We start from the raw sequence: 15,924 nt of genomic DNA, 5'->3' as shown, positions 1-15,924 counted from the left end.
TAAAAAGTCAACTTTCGCGGGTCCCTAAATAACGTTCGTTTTCAAAAATAAAATCGTTCGAACTACTTCCACAACTTCTCCAGGCTTCGTACTCGCTCCTAATACCGCAAAATCAATTATAAAAATCCACGGAATTTAATTTGGATTTTTCAGGGTATTACAGTCTACCCTCCTTAAAGAAATTTCGTCCCGAAATTTAATCGCTAGACCATTCCTCCCGATTAAAGTTTTCTGTAGTTCATACAGAATAAACTGTAGAAAACTACAAGGATATTGCTTGATGTATAAAAATACATCCGTATACTGAGCGTATACATGATCCAAAAAAAAATAATGTAAGAGGTAAGGTTCGAAACCTTAACCTGCTGCACAAAACTTCGCCTCCAAACCACTAGAGCACAAGCTGTGCTTAATATAATGTGTACAAATTTTATACTTATTATGTCATAAACGAACATAATAAAAATAAACGAGAGGCGAGGTTCGAACCTCAGACCTCTTGTACAAGGACTTCTCTCTCAACCACTAGAGCACCAGCTACTCTCGTTGCTATCCATGCAACTCCTTTTATTTAAACGAAGCTGTTTCAACAATCCGGCCCAAAACTCCCAAAACTGTTGCAGAAATCCAGCCCAACATATCCAAAACTGTTTCAGAAACTCGGCCCATTGGGCCTCCACCCATAGCTACAGTGAGGGCCTTGATCCGAGACAAGCCCTAGGTACGGCCCACTTGAAACGACTTATCCTTTCCGTGATTTACGGAAGTCAAATTTACTTTCGGCTAAAGCTGTCTGCCACAGCGCCTCGAAATTCTCTCGGTCTCCTTACACGCTCTCCACGCGCCAACAGCTTTTCCGTGTTTTCGGACGACTTTAATCCAACGCGTAGATTGAATCTCTGAGATTGTTCATCCAACGGTGGAGATCTGCTCACCTCGTTCTATAAATAGGTGCATTCTGAGGGCGCAACTGTTCACTCCAAAGGAAAGAAAAATCTCTCCTGAGTTCCAGCCCTTCTCTCTCAACTCTTCAGCTTTCCTCTTCTTTCAAAACTCAGATCCTATCTTCTTCGATTCAATCCTTCTCCTTCCGAATCTTCTCTCCCATCTAGTTGATTCAATCACTTCTTTCCTCTGAGCTTTCAAATCTCCAACACCCCATCATCAACCTCAATCCTTCTAAGATTAATCCGCCCCAAACACTCAATCACTCTGTTGATCTTCACTTTTCACTTCCTTTCAACCCAACACCATGGAACCACGAACTCTGCAACTAATGGATCTTCAAACCCAGCAACACATGGAACTACAACAACAGCAACCAACCGAGGGGGGAGGAAGCAACCAAGCAGCCGGGAGTAGTGCCAACACGCCTATCAGGCCAACCAATAACCGGTGGGCTCCTACACCAGCTCAACTAAGAATCCTCCAGGAGCTTTACTACGACAGGGGGCTTAAAAACCCAAATCCAGAGCAGATACAGGGGATCTGTCTCCACCTGAAGCCGTATGGGCAGATCGAGAACAAGAACGTTTTCTTTTGGTTCCAGAACCTCAAGGCTCGTGAGAGTCAGAAGTTGAAGGAAATCCGGAACGTTCGGGTTGGTGGATCCCTCGATCTCAAATTTGGATCCACAAGTTCTACTGATGGTGGCAGATCCATCGATCTCAACTTCGGTTCCACCGATTCCACTGATGATGATGGATCGATCGATCTAACCCTTGGGTTACAATCATTCATGGAACGACGAGGAGGAGATCACCAGGAGGTCGAGACTCTTCCTCTGTTCCCTGAGCACGGAGAAAACATCCTTGGTAACCCGAAGACTACATCCGAGGGCGGTAGCTCATTTGGTTACTATTCCGGTGGCTCAGGCGGTTACAACAGTGGCTCTCACGTTTCTCTTGAGCTAAGCCTCAATCCTTCCGGAGCTGCTGACTTGGCTTAGTATAGCGTAGTTTTTTTTTTTTTTTTTTTTTAGTAAAATAACTGAATTAATAAGACTGAATGAATGTGGTAGTCTTTCTTTAAAAACAAACCAACAACGACACCATGGGTCGAACCTTGGTCACCCATTGCTCTTTCAAAACCTTAGCAAATTATGCTACACACATCTTCCATAATTGGCATCTTCCTAGGAGGAGCTTAGAATATTAGCTCTATTTCTCAAACACTAACAAAGTGGTAAAAGACTCATCTGTTAAACAATGAAAAATGCATCATGCAACATACCACATAGAACAACACTTTACAAAAAGAAGTCACACGCAAAAGTCTACTATAGACATCAAGCATAGCCTGTCACAACACACCAAGGGATTAGGTTCTCTAGTATCACACTTCGCCTTAGTAAGGAAAATCTTAAGGCTAATAAGGCACCTCGATCTATTCCTTAAACCTTGCTAAAGTTAGCATCCATTCGTCTCCTAAACCCATAGTCTTGAGAACTCTATCTCATAATCTCTCACACTCCTATCATCTTTGAGTTGTGAGATCAATTCTCTTTCCAACTACTCCTAAATCCTCAACATTTTCACCATTTCAACATAAGAATAGAATTAATCACATCAACCACAAGTGGAACAGGCAGCTCAACCTCTAATGCCTACACCTCATCCTCAACTGTCTCCATAGAAAGATCATGTTCCTACATAAGACTATACCTCAACCTAAGGGTCTACCTCAATCCTCAATTATGCTTCCCAATCTGTCCATTACTTTAGAAGCATAGCAATACGTAGTTAAACTTGTACAACACTCAAACATAGCATAAGTCAATACAAGTACCTAATCACCAATATACTAACACACCGAGGTATTTCATAACTCCTAATACGACCTAACGTCCTAGATGACTTCTACACTCTTACATACCAATGACTTGATCAATACCGAAGAGCACACGATGGGGATCCGCTGCAGACGGGCCATCACTCGGAAAGTATTGACAAATCATTGAATATGCACCTTACGCTCTGATACCAAACTGTCACACCCCGAATTTTGAAATAAGGATTCTAATCCGGAACATGACTAATAATGATACAAATACATTCTGAATTTTTCTCTCAGAAGCAACCACTAATTACACCTCTTGATATTACATAAACCAAATCCTCAAGCTACTTATTACAGCACACTCTCACTAAAACAAATTATAAAAGTCAAAGAGTATAATTCTCCTCACAAAACAAATGTTATAAATCTAATACTAATTCTCTAAACCGCACGATCACTGCTCTGAATCTCCTGACCTGTGACACTACCCGCTACACAATTTGAATAGTGTACCGGGATTGCAACAACACCAAACCCGGTAAGCTTTTTGCAAAGCTCGTGAGTAAACAAGAAAGAACTGTTGATTTATTTAATTACAGTTATTATAACTCAGGTAAACAATCAACACACTCACAAGGTAATTCCAAAAATCACATAAACATATAAATATGTATTTTTCGATACTCTCTTTTAAAACTCAATCAGCAAATATTGCATCATTAATATGTGAAATAACATTAAAGTAACACATGCTTGATTTACTTTTTACCAACACCTTCACATATTCAAAATATATCATGTATAGATATTTAATCAATTTCACATAACACCTCCACATGCTCAACATATATCATGGATAGATATTTGATCAATTTCACATAACACCTCCACATGCTCAACATATATCATGGATAGATATTTGATCAATTTCAGTCTTTTTAGTGAATTTTCAGATTAACTGGTAACAAATCACAAATCCACATGCTAGGGACCGACGTACTATTCCCATAGCATGGGACAACCAGGTTGACTTGTATCAAATCACAAATCCACGTACTAGGGACCGACGTACTATTCCCAAAGTACGGGTAAGCCGCAGCATACCAAGGACACCCTCCAAAGTATGTATACTCAAAGTAACACCCTTCCTAAGAGTATAATAGTGCACTATCTGAAGGGACTAGGGCCCACAGCTTAACTCCTCATAACACCCAAAACAGTTTTACCAGCAATTCACTTAAGCACGGGGTTGTTGTAATCACCCGGCTTCATAATTATATTTTTCAGACATAATCAATTTCACAACATACAATCTTTATAAATTTTAGATTGTAAATATGCATATGTACACCCACATAAGAGACATATTATTTCAAGACAAATCTTTACTTCTTAAAATAATTTCCACATATTCACAATTGGCCATATAAAATAGCTTTCACATCATATGATCAACATTTCATTATTCAACAATTAAATGGGAGATTAATAGCTTGAATAATATCTAATCAATTCTCAATCATTTCATCATACCAATCACACGCCAATTAACATATATATTTCACGTAAGTATATATATACGTAATCATCCGCTCACGAATGACCACTAATATCAACTATAGTTCAAGTATAAAAACCGTGAAATTCATTTGTATAATAAAATCATTTTACTTACCTATGGACCGTAGTTGATCAAGTCCATATGATTTAAAAACAAATATTTATTCCATAAATATTTTCACACAATTACGACAAAAATAAAGTAATTAAATTTATTGGGTTCGTAATATGAACCACGTGAGGTTTACTCACCTCTAATCCAGCTGCGTCTTCTAAAAAGTCAAATATAATGATATTCCAAACGCTCGTCAACTCAAACCGTCAAGTACCTAATCAAGTATGGTCTTTGCTTAGTAAACGAAACACGAAATAAACTTAAACGACGATCCAATGGTCAGATTCTAAAATAAAGAACATCCAACGGTCGGATTCTAAAATAAAGACGATCCAACGGTCGGATCGAAATCATATGATGATCTAACGGTCGGATCCTCACGGATCGCCCTTAGGATCATCCTCCAAAATTATCACGAAGATCCAACGGTCGGATCTTCCTGAACCGTCCTTATAAACATCTCCACAAAATTCCATGAAAATCCGACGGTCGGATTCTCACGAATCGCCTTCCGAATCACTATTTCACAAATATACGAAGATCCAACGGTCGGATCTTCGCCCGTGACCTCACAAAGTCACCGGGACAGTCATACGATCAACATATTAAAATTTGAAGTAAAACCGATGGTCTGATCTTCACAGATCGTAAACCGAAGATAAAACGTAAAACCGTTAAAACGTAAATCCACTATTTATCAACTTTTTCTAAAATAACCTTGTAATATATCAAAACGCTCGTATGGATGCGTAGATCATCGTCCAGATAATATAAACTCAAAATATGGTCCGACGCGCCGCCACAAGCGGTGGTCAGTGGGTGGTCAACACGGCGGTCAACACGGAGGTCAACCACCTCCGATGCAAAAGTCGTCAACTACAAACTTCTTCAAAATGAAAGGGAGATCAGCTTTCATACCTGGAGCTAAGTCCGATTCGGCCTAGATAGTCCTAGATCAAGCTTTGAAGTTGGATTAAATCTCGGACGCACGATCAGATCCTAGATCAAATCAGGGACGTCGAAAAAGTCAAACCTTGATCTAGCGTTCTACACACAAAATCGTGATGAAAGACTTACATGGGGATGATCAGGGGGAGGAGGAGATCACGAAAATGGGAAGGATCGGCCGAGGGGATGCCGGAAAATGGGTTTTCCGGTCGGGTCACCGACGGAACTGTGGCTCCTTCGATCCAGCTTTCGGAGCAGCGGCGGAGCAAGACGACACCGGAGGGAGGCTCTACGGAGTACGGCGAGTCCGGTGAGGTCCGGGTCGTGGCCGGAGAAGCAGCGACGGCGACGCTGGGGCCGGGTCGGGTCGACGGGTCTGCAGGCATGGGGAGGGTTTCGAGCGAGAGAGAGAGAGAACCGGAGGGGGACTATTCAGCAAAATTTGATCTTCTTCGTCCTTAATGAAAAATCAGAAAATTTTCCCCTATTTATAGAAAAATCCCAATTTTCAAATATTCATAACTTATTCATACGAACTCCGAATATTGCGTTCCACATATGTACGCGATCGTATCGACGAGCTCTACAACTTTCATGAAGGAAGCTTTCCCAAATTCGGTACATATAAAAAGTCAACTTTCGCGGGTCCCTAAATAACGTTCGTTTTCAAAAATAAAATCGTTCGAACTACTTCCACAACTTCTCCAGGCTTCGTACTCGCTCCTAATACCGCAAAATCAATTATAAAAATCCACGGAATTTAATTTGGATTTTTCAGGGTATTACACGATCCCGGGCCCGAAATTATCTTTCGGTACGGGCCGGGCCGGTAAGGCACTTTTTTGGATTTGATACCGACTGTACCGAACCCGACCGGTTTCGGCCCGGGCTCGGGCCCAAATCGGGACTGAACAACAACCCGGAAAAAAAAAAAAAAAAAAAAAAAACAAATGCTTTCAAAGTTTGCAAACTGGGCAATTTTTTGAGTTTGCAAACTGGTAGCTTTCAGCCTTTCAGGTCTTCAACTCTGCACATGTGCACCTTCTTCAGTTGCAGTAGCTTCAGGTTGACTTGCACCTTCTTCAGCTTGAGCTTGAGCTTCAATCTGCTGAAATAATTGTTGTTGTGCTTCACCAGCTCGAGGATAAGATGGTGATGTTCCTGTGGAAGAATCCTCAAGACCAGAAGCTGTTGGTCGAGGTCGAGCCACTATCTTCTTCCCTCTAGCCATACTGTTCTTCAACTGTGATGTTGAATTGCAGAATTTGTGATGAACTGATGACTGGTGAATCAACGATGAGATGAGGATTGTGATGAGATTGTGATGAATTGGTGATGGTTGTGATGAATTGCTGAAAGAGTGAGACTGTGAGAGCTGGGGATCGAACTGGGGATTAGGTTTCAGAATTGGGGATCGAACTCATCGAAGTGGGGATCGAACTGGGGATTAGGTTTCAGAATTGGGGATCGAACTCATCGAATTGGGGATCGAACTCATCGAACTGGGGATTAGGTTTCAGAATTGGGGATCGAACTCATCGAAGTGGATAAAGTGATCGTGGAGACGTAGACTGGTTCGTGGCAGAAACCCAACCGAGTTGACCGTTATGACTTATGAGCATGCATTCAATGTGCTCATGTCTATACTAGAAGTATAGACTCGAAAATGGACCAATCAGATATTAAATAAATAGAATTAATCAAAATAAATATAATATTTATATAATTTGGTACGGGCCGGGCCCAATTCGGGTTTGAGTTTAGGGTACCGAAGCCCGTCCCGTTTTTACTGTTTCGGTTCGGGACGGTACCAAACCAAGAAATTCAAAAATGAGGCCCGTACCGTCCCGGCATTTTTCGGTTCGGGATCGGACCGGGTTCGGTAACTCGGTTTTCTATGCCCAGCCCTAGCCAAGAGGAACATGATGCACCTCAACTTGTGGATCTTTTGATATAATGCTAGCACTTGCAACTACTTCTTCTTTAGCAAACCAACTTAACAACTGCACTTGTTTCCCCAAATCTGTCTTGTGGACTATTTTTGGGTTAACTAATCCAGAAAGTTGTTTCTTTCCATTAAAACTTTGCTGCATTGGGCTACCATTTTCTGTCTCATTATAAGAACTTCTAACACTTGCATCTTTCTGTTTGCTCTGTGCTATATCACTACCAGTATTTGTAACACTTGGATTTTCTTTACGTTTTCTATTTCCAATCTCAGTAGCAGATTGTTGTGCAATAGTGTGTTCCTTTAGTGAAAAAAAAAAAGGCAGTCAATAGTCTAATTAAATGTGTCAAAAAGAGGTAAGATATGTACTGAGACTAATGCAAGTCAAAACTTACATTGTTATTTCCTCCTTGGTCTAGCCGAGCACAAAGGCCTCTCACCATCTCTTGCAATTTGTCTACCACTTGTGTTTGAGCAGCAAGAGCATTCTCTAACATTGTGACTTTATTACTTACATGTGATTGAGCATCGACTTTTGAAGGTAGTGCACCGAACCCATACCCTCTTACTCCTCCTCGTGGATCTGGACCAAGTACTTTTGCAACAGCATCATTCTTTATAGAAGACAGTCCAGAAACTGTTTCTTCTTCTTCCTTGTACTTTTTCACTTGTTTCTACATATATAAAGAATACATAACTAAATACATAAGCACAAAGTTTTCATCACATTATCAATGAACAAATATATAGCAAGAACAGTGCTTAGAATATTTACGTAATTGACTGGATACACATTTACGCAAGCGTACGTATCATTGTCAAGATAGGGAAGTATAATGCCCAAAGTTATCGTACCACGGGGATTAGTGGCTAACCCACAATCCTTGGGTGGTCGGAACTAAAGTCACTAAGCAAATAAAGGAGATAAAACAAATAAAATAAAATAAAACTAATCTAAGGCACCAAGCCTTAGCAATGCTCGGCTTTGATTTTCACCAAAACCTAATCAAAACTAAGAACCTAGTGGTGGATATGCACAAATGAGTGGAATAGTTCAATGTTTAGGGGTTGATTCTAACTTAACAAATAATAATGAAATGTAAAGCAACTAATAAAAATGCAAAAAAATTAATAAAAGTGTAAACAATATAAATGAGAATGTCGGGTGTTAGGGAGGATCCTTCACCAAATCTCATGTGTCGGAAGCTAATCTAATGTAGATGCATATTTCCTATTTTGGCGGTAGTCGTATCCAAGGCGGTTCAAGGCTCAAGGACCGAAATTCCCTTTCATGGTATTCCTACTCCAGTTCAAGGGCCGTAGGGACTCACTTGGCATGAATTAGAGCCGGTTCAAGGGTCACTAATTCACATCAAGAGACGTAGAGATCGAGGAATTAGACTACTAAGCGACCCGCCCGCGCAATCACTCAACGGGTGTAAATCACCATGCTTATAACCCCTCGAATACGAAATTGAAGGTTTCTAGCTTGGGAATTAGGGGGGTCAAGCCTCTAACTCCATCCTAGACATGCTCAAAATACACACCCTAGAGTTGACTAGGCTCCTAGACATGCATTTTAACCCAACAAAAATAGATATAAACATCCATCATATGGTAATTGCATCATTACATTAAATTAAACATCTTTTACACAAAATTTGGGTTAGGGACACAACCCTAACCCCCAACAAGGAAATTACTCACAACCCATAATCATAGACATCAAAATTACAAAATTCAAATAGAAAAGAGTAGAGAAGTGTAGGAGAAAACAAGAATAATCACAAATAGCTAAAAAGCTAGCATGACTAGTCTTGAATTACAACTCCCACAAAATACCCAAATATTGAATCTTGTAGAGGTTGAGCCCTTTGATAAATCCTTGAAGCTTTGGGTGAGTAAATCCTTCAAATCTCAAAATAAAATAAAAAGAAAAGAGGAAAAATGGAGGAGAAAGGAGGAGAGAGAGAGCAGCCCAAAGGGGCTGCCTCTTTGGTGTGGTGCGCGGGGCTGTTGTAGGGTGAGTGTCTTCCGGCTACTGTAGGTTAGAATGAATATATATGATGCATGTGTTCCAATAGAGGATAAAATGGACGGCCCTCCTTGATGGAGAAGAGAAATTGTGAATTTAATGGTTGAGATTGATTGGTGCATGTCCTCTCGGTGTATGGCTACCAGCAAGAGAGGAAGAGAAAATTGATGCTCCCTCGTGCCGCTTGCGTGAGAAAAGAAAAGGTGTAGCAAAGTATAATTAAGCAATGCTTAATTAATAGAGCAACACGTAGCCAATTTCATCCTTCTTATTTTATTTTTTTATTTCTTTTCTATTTCCCTATTCTCCCTCCATTTATATAATTATATATATATATATATATATTATATAACTCTTTCACACGATCTCAATATGTTTTCACACCCACCATCAAAGGAGTAGTCGTGTTTCACTTCACTTGCTGACATTTACGATGGTTGACTGGACCCGCAATTTCATCTTTTCTCTCGTAAACTCCATTTTGCTTCAATTTCTCATCACTTTCTCTCGTTTCCGCACAATTCAGCTTATTCTACAAAATAATAAAAAATATATTAATTACATATTAATTGACACGGAGATTAACTTATTTCATAGACATCAAAGTACTAATTTATCACAATCAAACATTATAAATCCAAATGTTCATACTTGAGTAAATTGACACATATGCTGTTAACTGAACCACTACTAGCACAGCTCCACTACTAGTCAAAAGTCAAAACACTCATCCATTCACTCGCCACGTGTCCTCCCCACCTCCACCCCTTTCCCTCCCCTTTTTTATTTCCGTTTTTCTTCACAAAAATAAAATATTTCTCTCTCAAAAACACAGACTTTCTGTCTTCTTCTTCTTCACTTCCCTCTTCATCTTCCCCAATCTCTCTCTCTCTCTCTCTCTCTCTCTCCCTCCCGGCCATGAAAATTGCAGTTAGGGTTTCAGCAAAGCTCACCGACCTTTATTGCAATGGCGGTAGTGGTAGTGGATATAGTTCGAATGGCGCGGCGAACAAGTACTCGAATGGAAGCGTGAGGGTGGTGGAGAGTGAGAATGGGAGCTTGGTGAAGTATGTGAATGGGAATGGGGCGGCTGAGATTAGGTATCTCTCTCGATCTGGATCTGAGATTGTAACTCTCTCTCTCTCTTGATCTGAGATTTGGTCTCTCTCTCTCTCGATCTGAGTTTAGGACTCTTTTTTTTTTTTTTTTTTTTTTTTTTTTTCCATTTTTTGCAGAGTAAAAAGTCAGTATTACCCTCGCGTTTCCGATTTATTTATATTCTGCGTTTCCGCATTGGATACGGACGTATCCAAACCGTTTCCAAATCAGGATACGCGTTTCCAAGGCATTTCGTACTCGTTTCCCGTTTCGATACGGGATATGCGGCCAATTTCGCGTTTCCGTGCATCATAGAATTACTTCCTAATTGACATTTTAGCTATTCTTCCCATTCCACAGGTAAGAGCAGCAGGCTAGCTACGAGCGGTTTTAAGCCTTTGTAATGTTTGCAGGTAGTCATCCTCATATTACTTGCAAGAACGAGGGATTCGAAATCTTTGAATGTGAGGAAGTTCTTAAACTTTCTTATCATATTCCAATATTTTCCACGAATTTTTCGTATGTACCTATCATGCAAGGTCAATAAGGAGGAGGCTGATAGTAAAGCTCGTTATGGTGACAGTGGACATCGACTATGGTTCAGGGTGTATAAGTTCATCCTTGCGAGTCATGTATGTTTTCAACTAGTAAGTTTTGCTTCCTTCTTGTTTTGAACTTCATGTATAAGTATTGCTTTAGTGAATGAAATTCGTTGTTTGAGGAATTTTAGAACCTTCTTCATTACTTTCCTTTCCAACCTTCCCCGCTTATTGTCTACCAAGTATCTTCTAACTTCACTAAATCCTAGGAATTCAATGCTAACAATTTTTGTCCTTAAAAAAAAAAAACAATTTTTGTGTCTTTCCAATTTGCCCATAATTAATGAAATTGAAACCAATTTTTGTTTTATTAATTTACATCTTTAATATTGGTGAACTGTGATATCTATTAGTTATTTGGAATACCGTAAAGATCAAATAGAGTTCAAATCTCAATGATATTATAAGATGGATTGAATGAAGACAAAAAAATATTAATTCATTAATCATTTTTTTTGCACTTCCCTCTATTAAGAGCAACTCCAACAACTTTTCTATACAAATTATATATAGGGAAGCAAAAGTCAAAGTTTTCAATAATTTTTCTTCTCCAACTTTAACACATTCCCTATTTTACAACAATTTAAAATATTTATAATTCTTCCTTAAAAAATAAAAAATTTAAAACATTCTCATGAAATTTAGTGCACTTATCTTGCTCCCTTCGAGAAAGGACATTACATCTTTTCTTTTTCAACCTTGGCTAAGGACTATTTTACCATAATCAACTAATTAATTTGTTAATTATTTAGGTGCTAGGAGCTCCTTGGTCCTTCTTTTCTATTCAATGAGAGATGAATTGTTGGCAATACGCACGTCGAAGAGTAAACAAATGTGAAGCTAATTATACTTTTGAGTGTGGTCACTGTGGTGGCAATTAGTTGTTTAAGAATGTCACCTTTTTAAATTATTTATGCCCCATAAGTACACCAAATTCAACACTCTTCAATTTTGGTATATTTCTCGCTGCACTTCAATCTGATATATTGAGATCAACAGATTTGCCCCAAAAGTTCTTGCATTGTTCTTGGTGGGGTCTGCGAAGTCTAAGGTTTGCATATACTGCTGTTCAATCTTATATTCTTATAAATTGAGAAATGTTACGTATAATAATAACACATGTTGATCTTAATTCCTAAAATTACCAATAGATACAGTTTCTTTTGCAGCCGTTGTCCAACCTTCAGTTCATTGTGTTAAGAGTACAAGTCATATGATGATGGTCAAAGTCAACAGTCAACAGAGATATAACCACATTAGCATAAATATGGAGTTTTTATCTAACTGAGTGTTGGTCATTTTCTTTGTAACTGTACATCGTCTTCTTCATTCATTCATGTACCCAGATTTCTACGGTTTGTTACAGAGTACTCCATAGCCATTTTCTTTGCCTCTTCGTTTCTACCATGATTTCTAACATGGTATACAATCCAATGCCATTTCTGTTTGATGTCTCTCATCAAACATCTGGTTTTATTGCTCAAAAGGGTTCCAATATGTCTCTGCCATTCAGTCATCAACAGCAACATGCATCTACTATGAATAACTGCAACTACAACAGCACTCCACACCAGAATGCAATTTTATCTCAGCAGAATTTCTCTCATCAAACTGTTCAGAATGATTCTTCAAACAATGATTATCAGCAGAATGGCTTTATCAATTCCTTTGCAGATGGTGGCTACTCAGATGACAATACTTCATATCCAAATTTTCCAAGTAACAAGGGCACAAACAACTACAACAATAGGTCCAATAAAAACAATGAGAAGCCAAGAACCAATGGGAACTTCATCAATGTCATTGTGTGTTAGATCTGTGAAAAACCAGGGCACAGTGCATACAAGTGTTATTACAGGAATTGTCAACAACAGCATGGTGCATCAAGTTCTTCGGTAGTTTGCCAAATTTGTGACAAAATTGGTCACCCTGCCTACAAATGTCATCTTAGAAATCCTCAACCTCAGATATTTGCTACAAGGCATCAGTATGATTGTCAACCACCATCCCCTGCAGCACCTCAAGCTTTGTCTGCTTCCATTTGCACTCAACCAAAGCCACCCTCCATTGCTACTCAGCCAACTAACAATGCTTCTCAATCACAAGTCGTCAAGTCTCTGCCATTTTCATTATCAGTTCCTACTCGACCTCAATTGCAGCAAGCTCTCCTCACGAAACTTGCAGTTTTGCGGACACCAAGAACTTGGCTACTACCTTCCACTCTGGACATAAATTTAATGAATTGTAGGCAAGCTTGTGAGTCTTCGAATTTGTGGCAATCACTTCCTCGATCTCATTCCTCCTGGTTGAAAACACATTCTCTGTAGCACCCTAGTGCTTGGGGATCCCAGCACTAGTCTGAGGGGGGATGTTAAGAGTACAAGTCATATGCTGATGGTCAAAGTCAACAGTCAACAGAGATATAACCACATTAGCATAAATATGGAGTTTTTATCTAACTGAGTGTTGGTCATTTTCTTTGTAACTGTACATCGTCTTCTTCATTCATTCATGTACCCAAATTTCTACGGTTTGTTACAGAGTACTCCATAGCCATTTTCTTTGCCTCTTCGTTTCTACCATGATTTCTAACACATTGTTGAAACAATTGAAAAAATGCCCGCATTTGATGATGCAAGTTTCAGTTCATTGTTTTACCATCTTTAATTTCCTAAATAGTTCAAGTCCCATACATGGTGATGCTAACCAATGTTTTTAACATAGAGAACTGGCGATAGAAATTCTAAATTGAGCTCATAGATCCGTTTCTATTTTGCAGCTCTTTTGGTCAAAATCTCGAGACCAATACCTATGCTTGGGAAAATCTGTTTGCGCTTGGCATCTCAGTAGTTGGAATGATTCTATTTTTAATATATCTCAATGCAATTCTGCAGGTTAGTGCCGAGTCTTTATATGAAACTTGGTTTTCTTCTAATTACTGCCAACCCGTTCATGGTCTTTAGAAACATCAAATTGTCTTATTGAAAGTTCAGGAACTTGTTGCTTTGGATTTTTACTTATATATTTATTATCACGAGCTAAAGTTTTTGGGAAATTTTTACTATACACTGATATATAGCATACAAGTAACTAACACTTTTACGGTTCAGTTACTCAAACAGAAACATATATGTGTACTTTAGAGATGACCTTATTTACGTACTTTAGTAAAGATATTTTTTTAGTTACTCCGTAAGTTATCAAAGTGGTAGTATGTGTTTTCGAAATAGTAGTTATAAGACAGTCTCATTTGTCAGTTCCACACCTCTACCCTAAGCTTGACTATACATGCCTCATTTGATTATCGAAATTATATATTATATATTTATATAGCATCGCAGCTAGAATTGATATTTTGTTACACATTGGTTATCCGTTGTCAAATGCATGCCTACAAAACTTTCGGTTGTGATTTGAGTTGTGACCATCAACATCGATCTTGAAATTAATACTTTCCATTTGCAAATATATTCATCTTTTGCTAATTAACAACCTGCGGCTATTTGGCATGGGATATATGCAGTTCGCAAGTACAACGTCGGAAAGACACGAGAGAAACGCTAAGCAAGGATGTGGATTTGTGGCTAACTAGAGAAGGCCTGCCTAGCAATTTGAAGGAAGTGATCATGAATACCCATATTACTTTATCACTCAATTGGGCATCAAAGTTTAGCTCTTCCGACGACTTAACCATTCTGGTCTCTAGAAGGCTAGATAGCTCGTTTGGTACTTTGGTTTAGTATACTAGATTCATTCTTTGACTGTATATAGTTTCAGATATCAAAATCCGTAAGCTTTCATCACCCCTCTCCCTTTTTGTTCTTCAAATGAAAGAAAACCACACTCGTAGTTGAAAGTAGCTATCTTTACAAAGAAATTAACAAAACACAGTCCCTAACTTGCCATTGTAATATTGTTTCTTCTGGAGCAGAGAGCGCAACCCAGATGGGTCAAAAGACCCAAAACCAATAACGCCCGCTTTTCCAGATCTGGATCCCACCCCAATTACAACTCGTTGGGCTGCATAAGCACCTACCCTATCACTCTTCTCAACTCAAGAGCCTGGATTGGGCCACTTAAACATGGGCTTCACCTCTTTCTGCATTCAACCAAGTATAGTTTATGAATCAAAGGATAAAAGCCCAAATCAATATCATCTCAGTCTCCCAGGGTTCCAGGGTTTCATTGGGCTTAGCCGCCTAGAAAATCTAGAAAATGTACGTAATCCAGCCGAACATGAAGTTTCCTTGATGGCTTTTATCGGCTTATCGCGGGTGGTCAGGAGGAGAGTAGCTACCAATAGGGATAGCAAAAATCTTCATCGGGTAGGGTATCCATCGAGTATTAGACCCTAACGGGGAGAAAATTGAGAAAATTGGGTAATGGGGATGGGGATCCCCAGTATTCGAATTTTAAAATCGGGTATGGGGTGAGGATAATATTTTGTTCCTCATCCTCATACCCACCCAATAAGAATTATCTGAAATGTATGTGTGTGTGTCTATATATATATATATATATTATATATTATTATATTATTATATATATTTTTTGATATTTTTATAAATAAATATTTATGTAAACTTCATCATTTTTTCAATATTTAAATTCTGTTAATAAATATGTTCAAAAAATGAAGATTCTTTTAATAAAAGATCTTTATCAACATGTCAATTTTTCTTGATTGAACTAAGAAATTTATTTTATTTTAAGGTTTGATTTTGAACTTCATATTTTACAATACATAATTATTTGTATTAATTTTTATTTAATAAATTAGTAATATTGTTAACGGGAATTAGGGAGGGTACGGGGACCTAATCCCCAATGGAGACGGGGACGG

The 15,924-nt window shown here is 38.7% G+C and overlaps 1 protein-coding gene and 2 long non-coding RNA genes across 3 annotated transcripts; 1 reads left to right on the top strand and 2 right to left on the bottom strand.

The window, feature by feature from the left end:
• Positions 1-4,633: 4,633 nt before the first annotated feature.
• Positions 4,634-5,953, bottom strand: LOC121051285. The gene is made up of 3 exons (XR_005805452.1): positions 5,531-5,953; positions 5,171-5,452; positions 4,634-4,667 (listed from the first exon to the last, which is right to left on the bottom strand). It is a non-coding gene; the product is annotated as an uncharacterized LOC121051285 (long non-coding RNA).
• A 1,251-nt stretch (positions 5,954-7,204) lies between these two features.
• Positions 7,205-9,812, bottom strand: LOC121049949. Its single transcript, XM_040508440.1, has 3 exons — positions 9,738-9,812; positions 7,745-8,023; positions 7,205-7,650 (listed from the first exon to the last, which is right to left on the bottom strand). The coding sequence occupies exons 1-3, from the start codon at positions 9,810-9,812 to the stop codon at positions 7,309-7,311; spliced, it is 696 nt and encodes a 231-aa protein (XP_040364374.1). The 3' UTR covers positions 7,205-7,308.
• A 454-nt stretch (positions 9,813-10,266) lies between these two features.
• Positions 10,267-14,748, top strand: LOC121052196. Its single transcript, XR_005808387.1, has 4 exons — positions 10,267-10,484; positions 10,843-11,129; positions 13,861-13,975; positions 14,605-14,748. It is a non-coding gene; the product is annotated as an uncharacterized LOC121052196 (long non-coding RNA).
• Positions 14,749-15,924: the final 1,176 nt, after the last annotated feature.

The sequence above is a fragment of the Rosa chinensis genome, chromosome 1 (assembly GCF_002994745.2).
Source record: "Rosa chinensis cultivar Old Blush chromosome 1, RchiOBHm-V2, whole genome shotgun sequence".
NCBI lineage: Eukaryota > Viridiplantae > Streptophyta > Magnoliopsida > Rosales > Rosaceae > Rosa > Rosa chinensis.
Note: the sequence above shows the minus strand (reverse complement) of the source record. Positions and strands in the feature narration are given on the sequence as shown.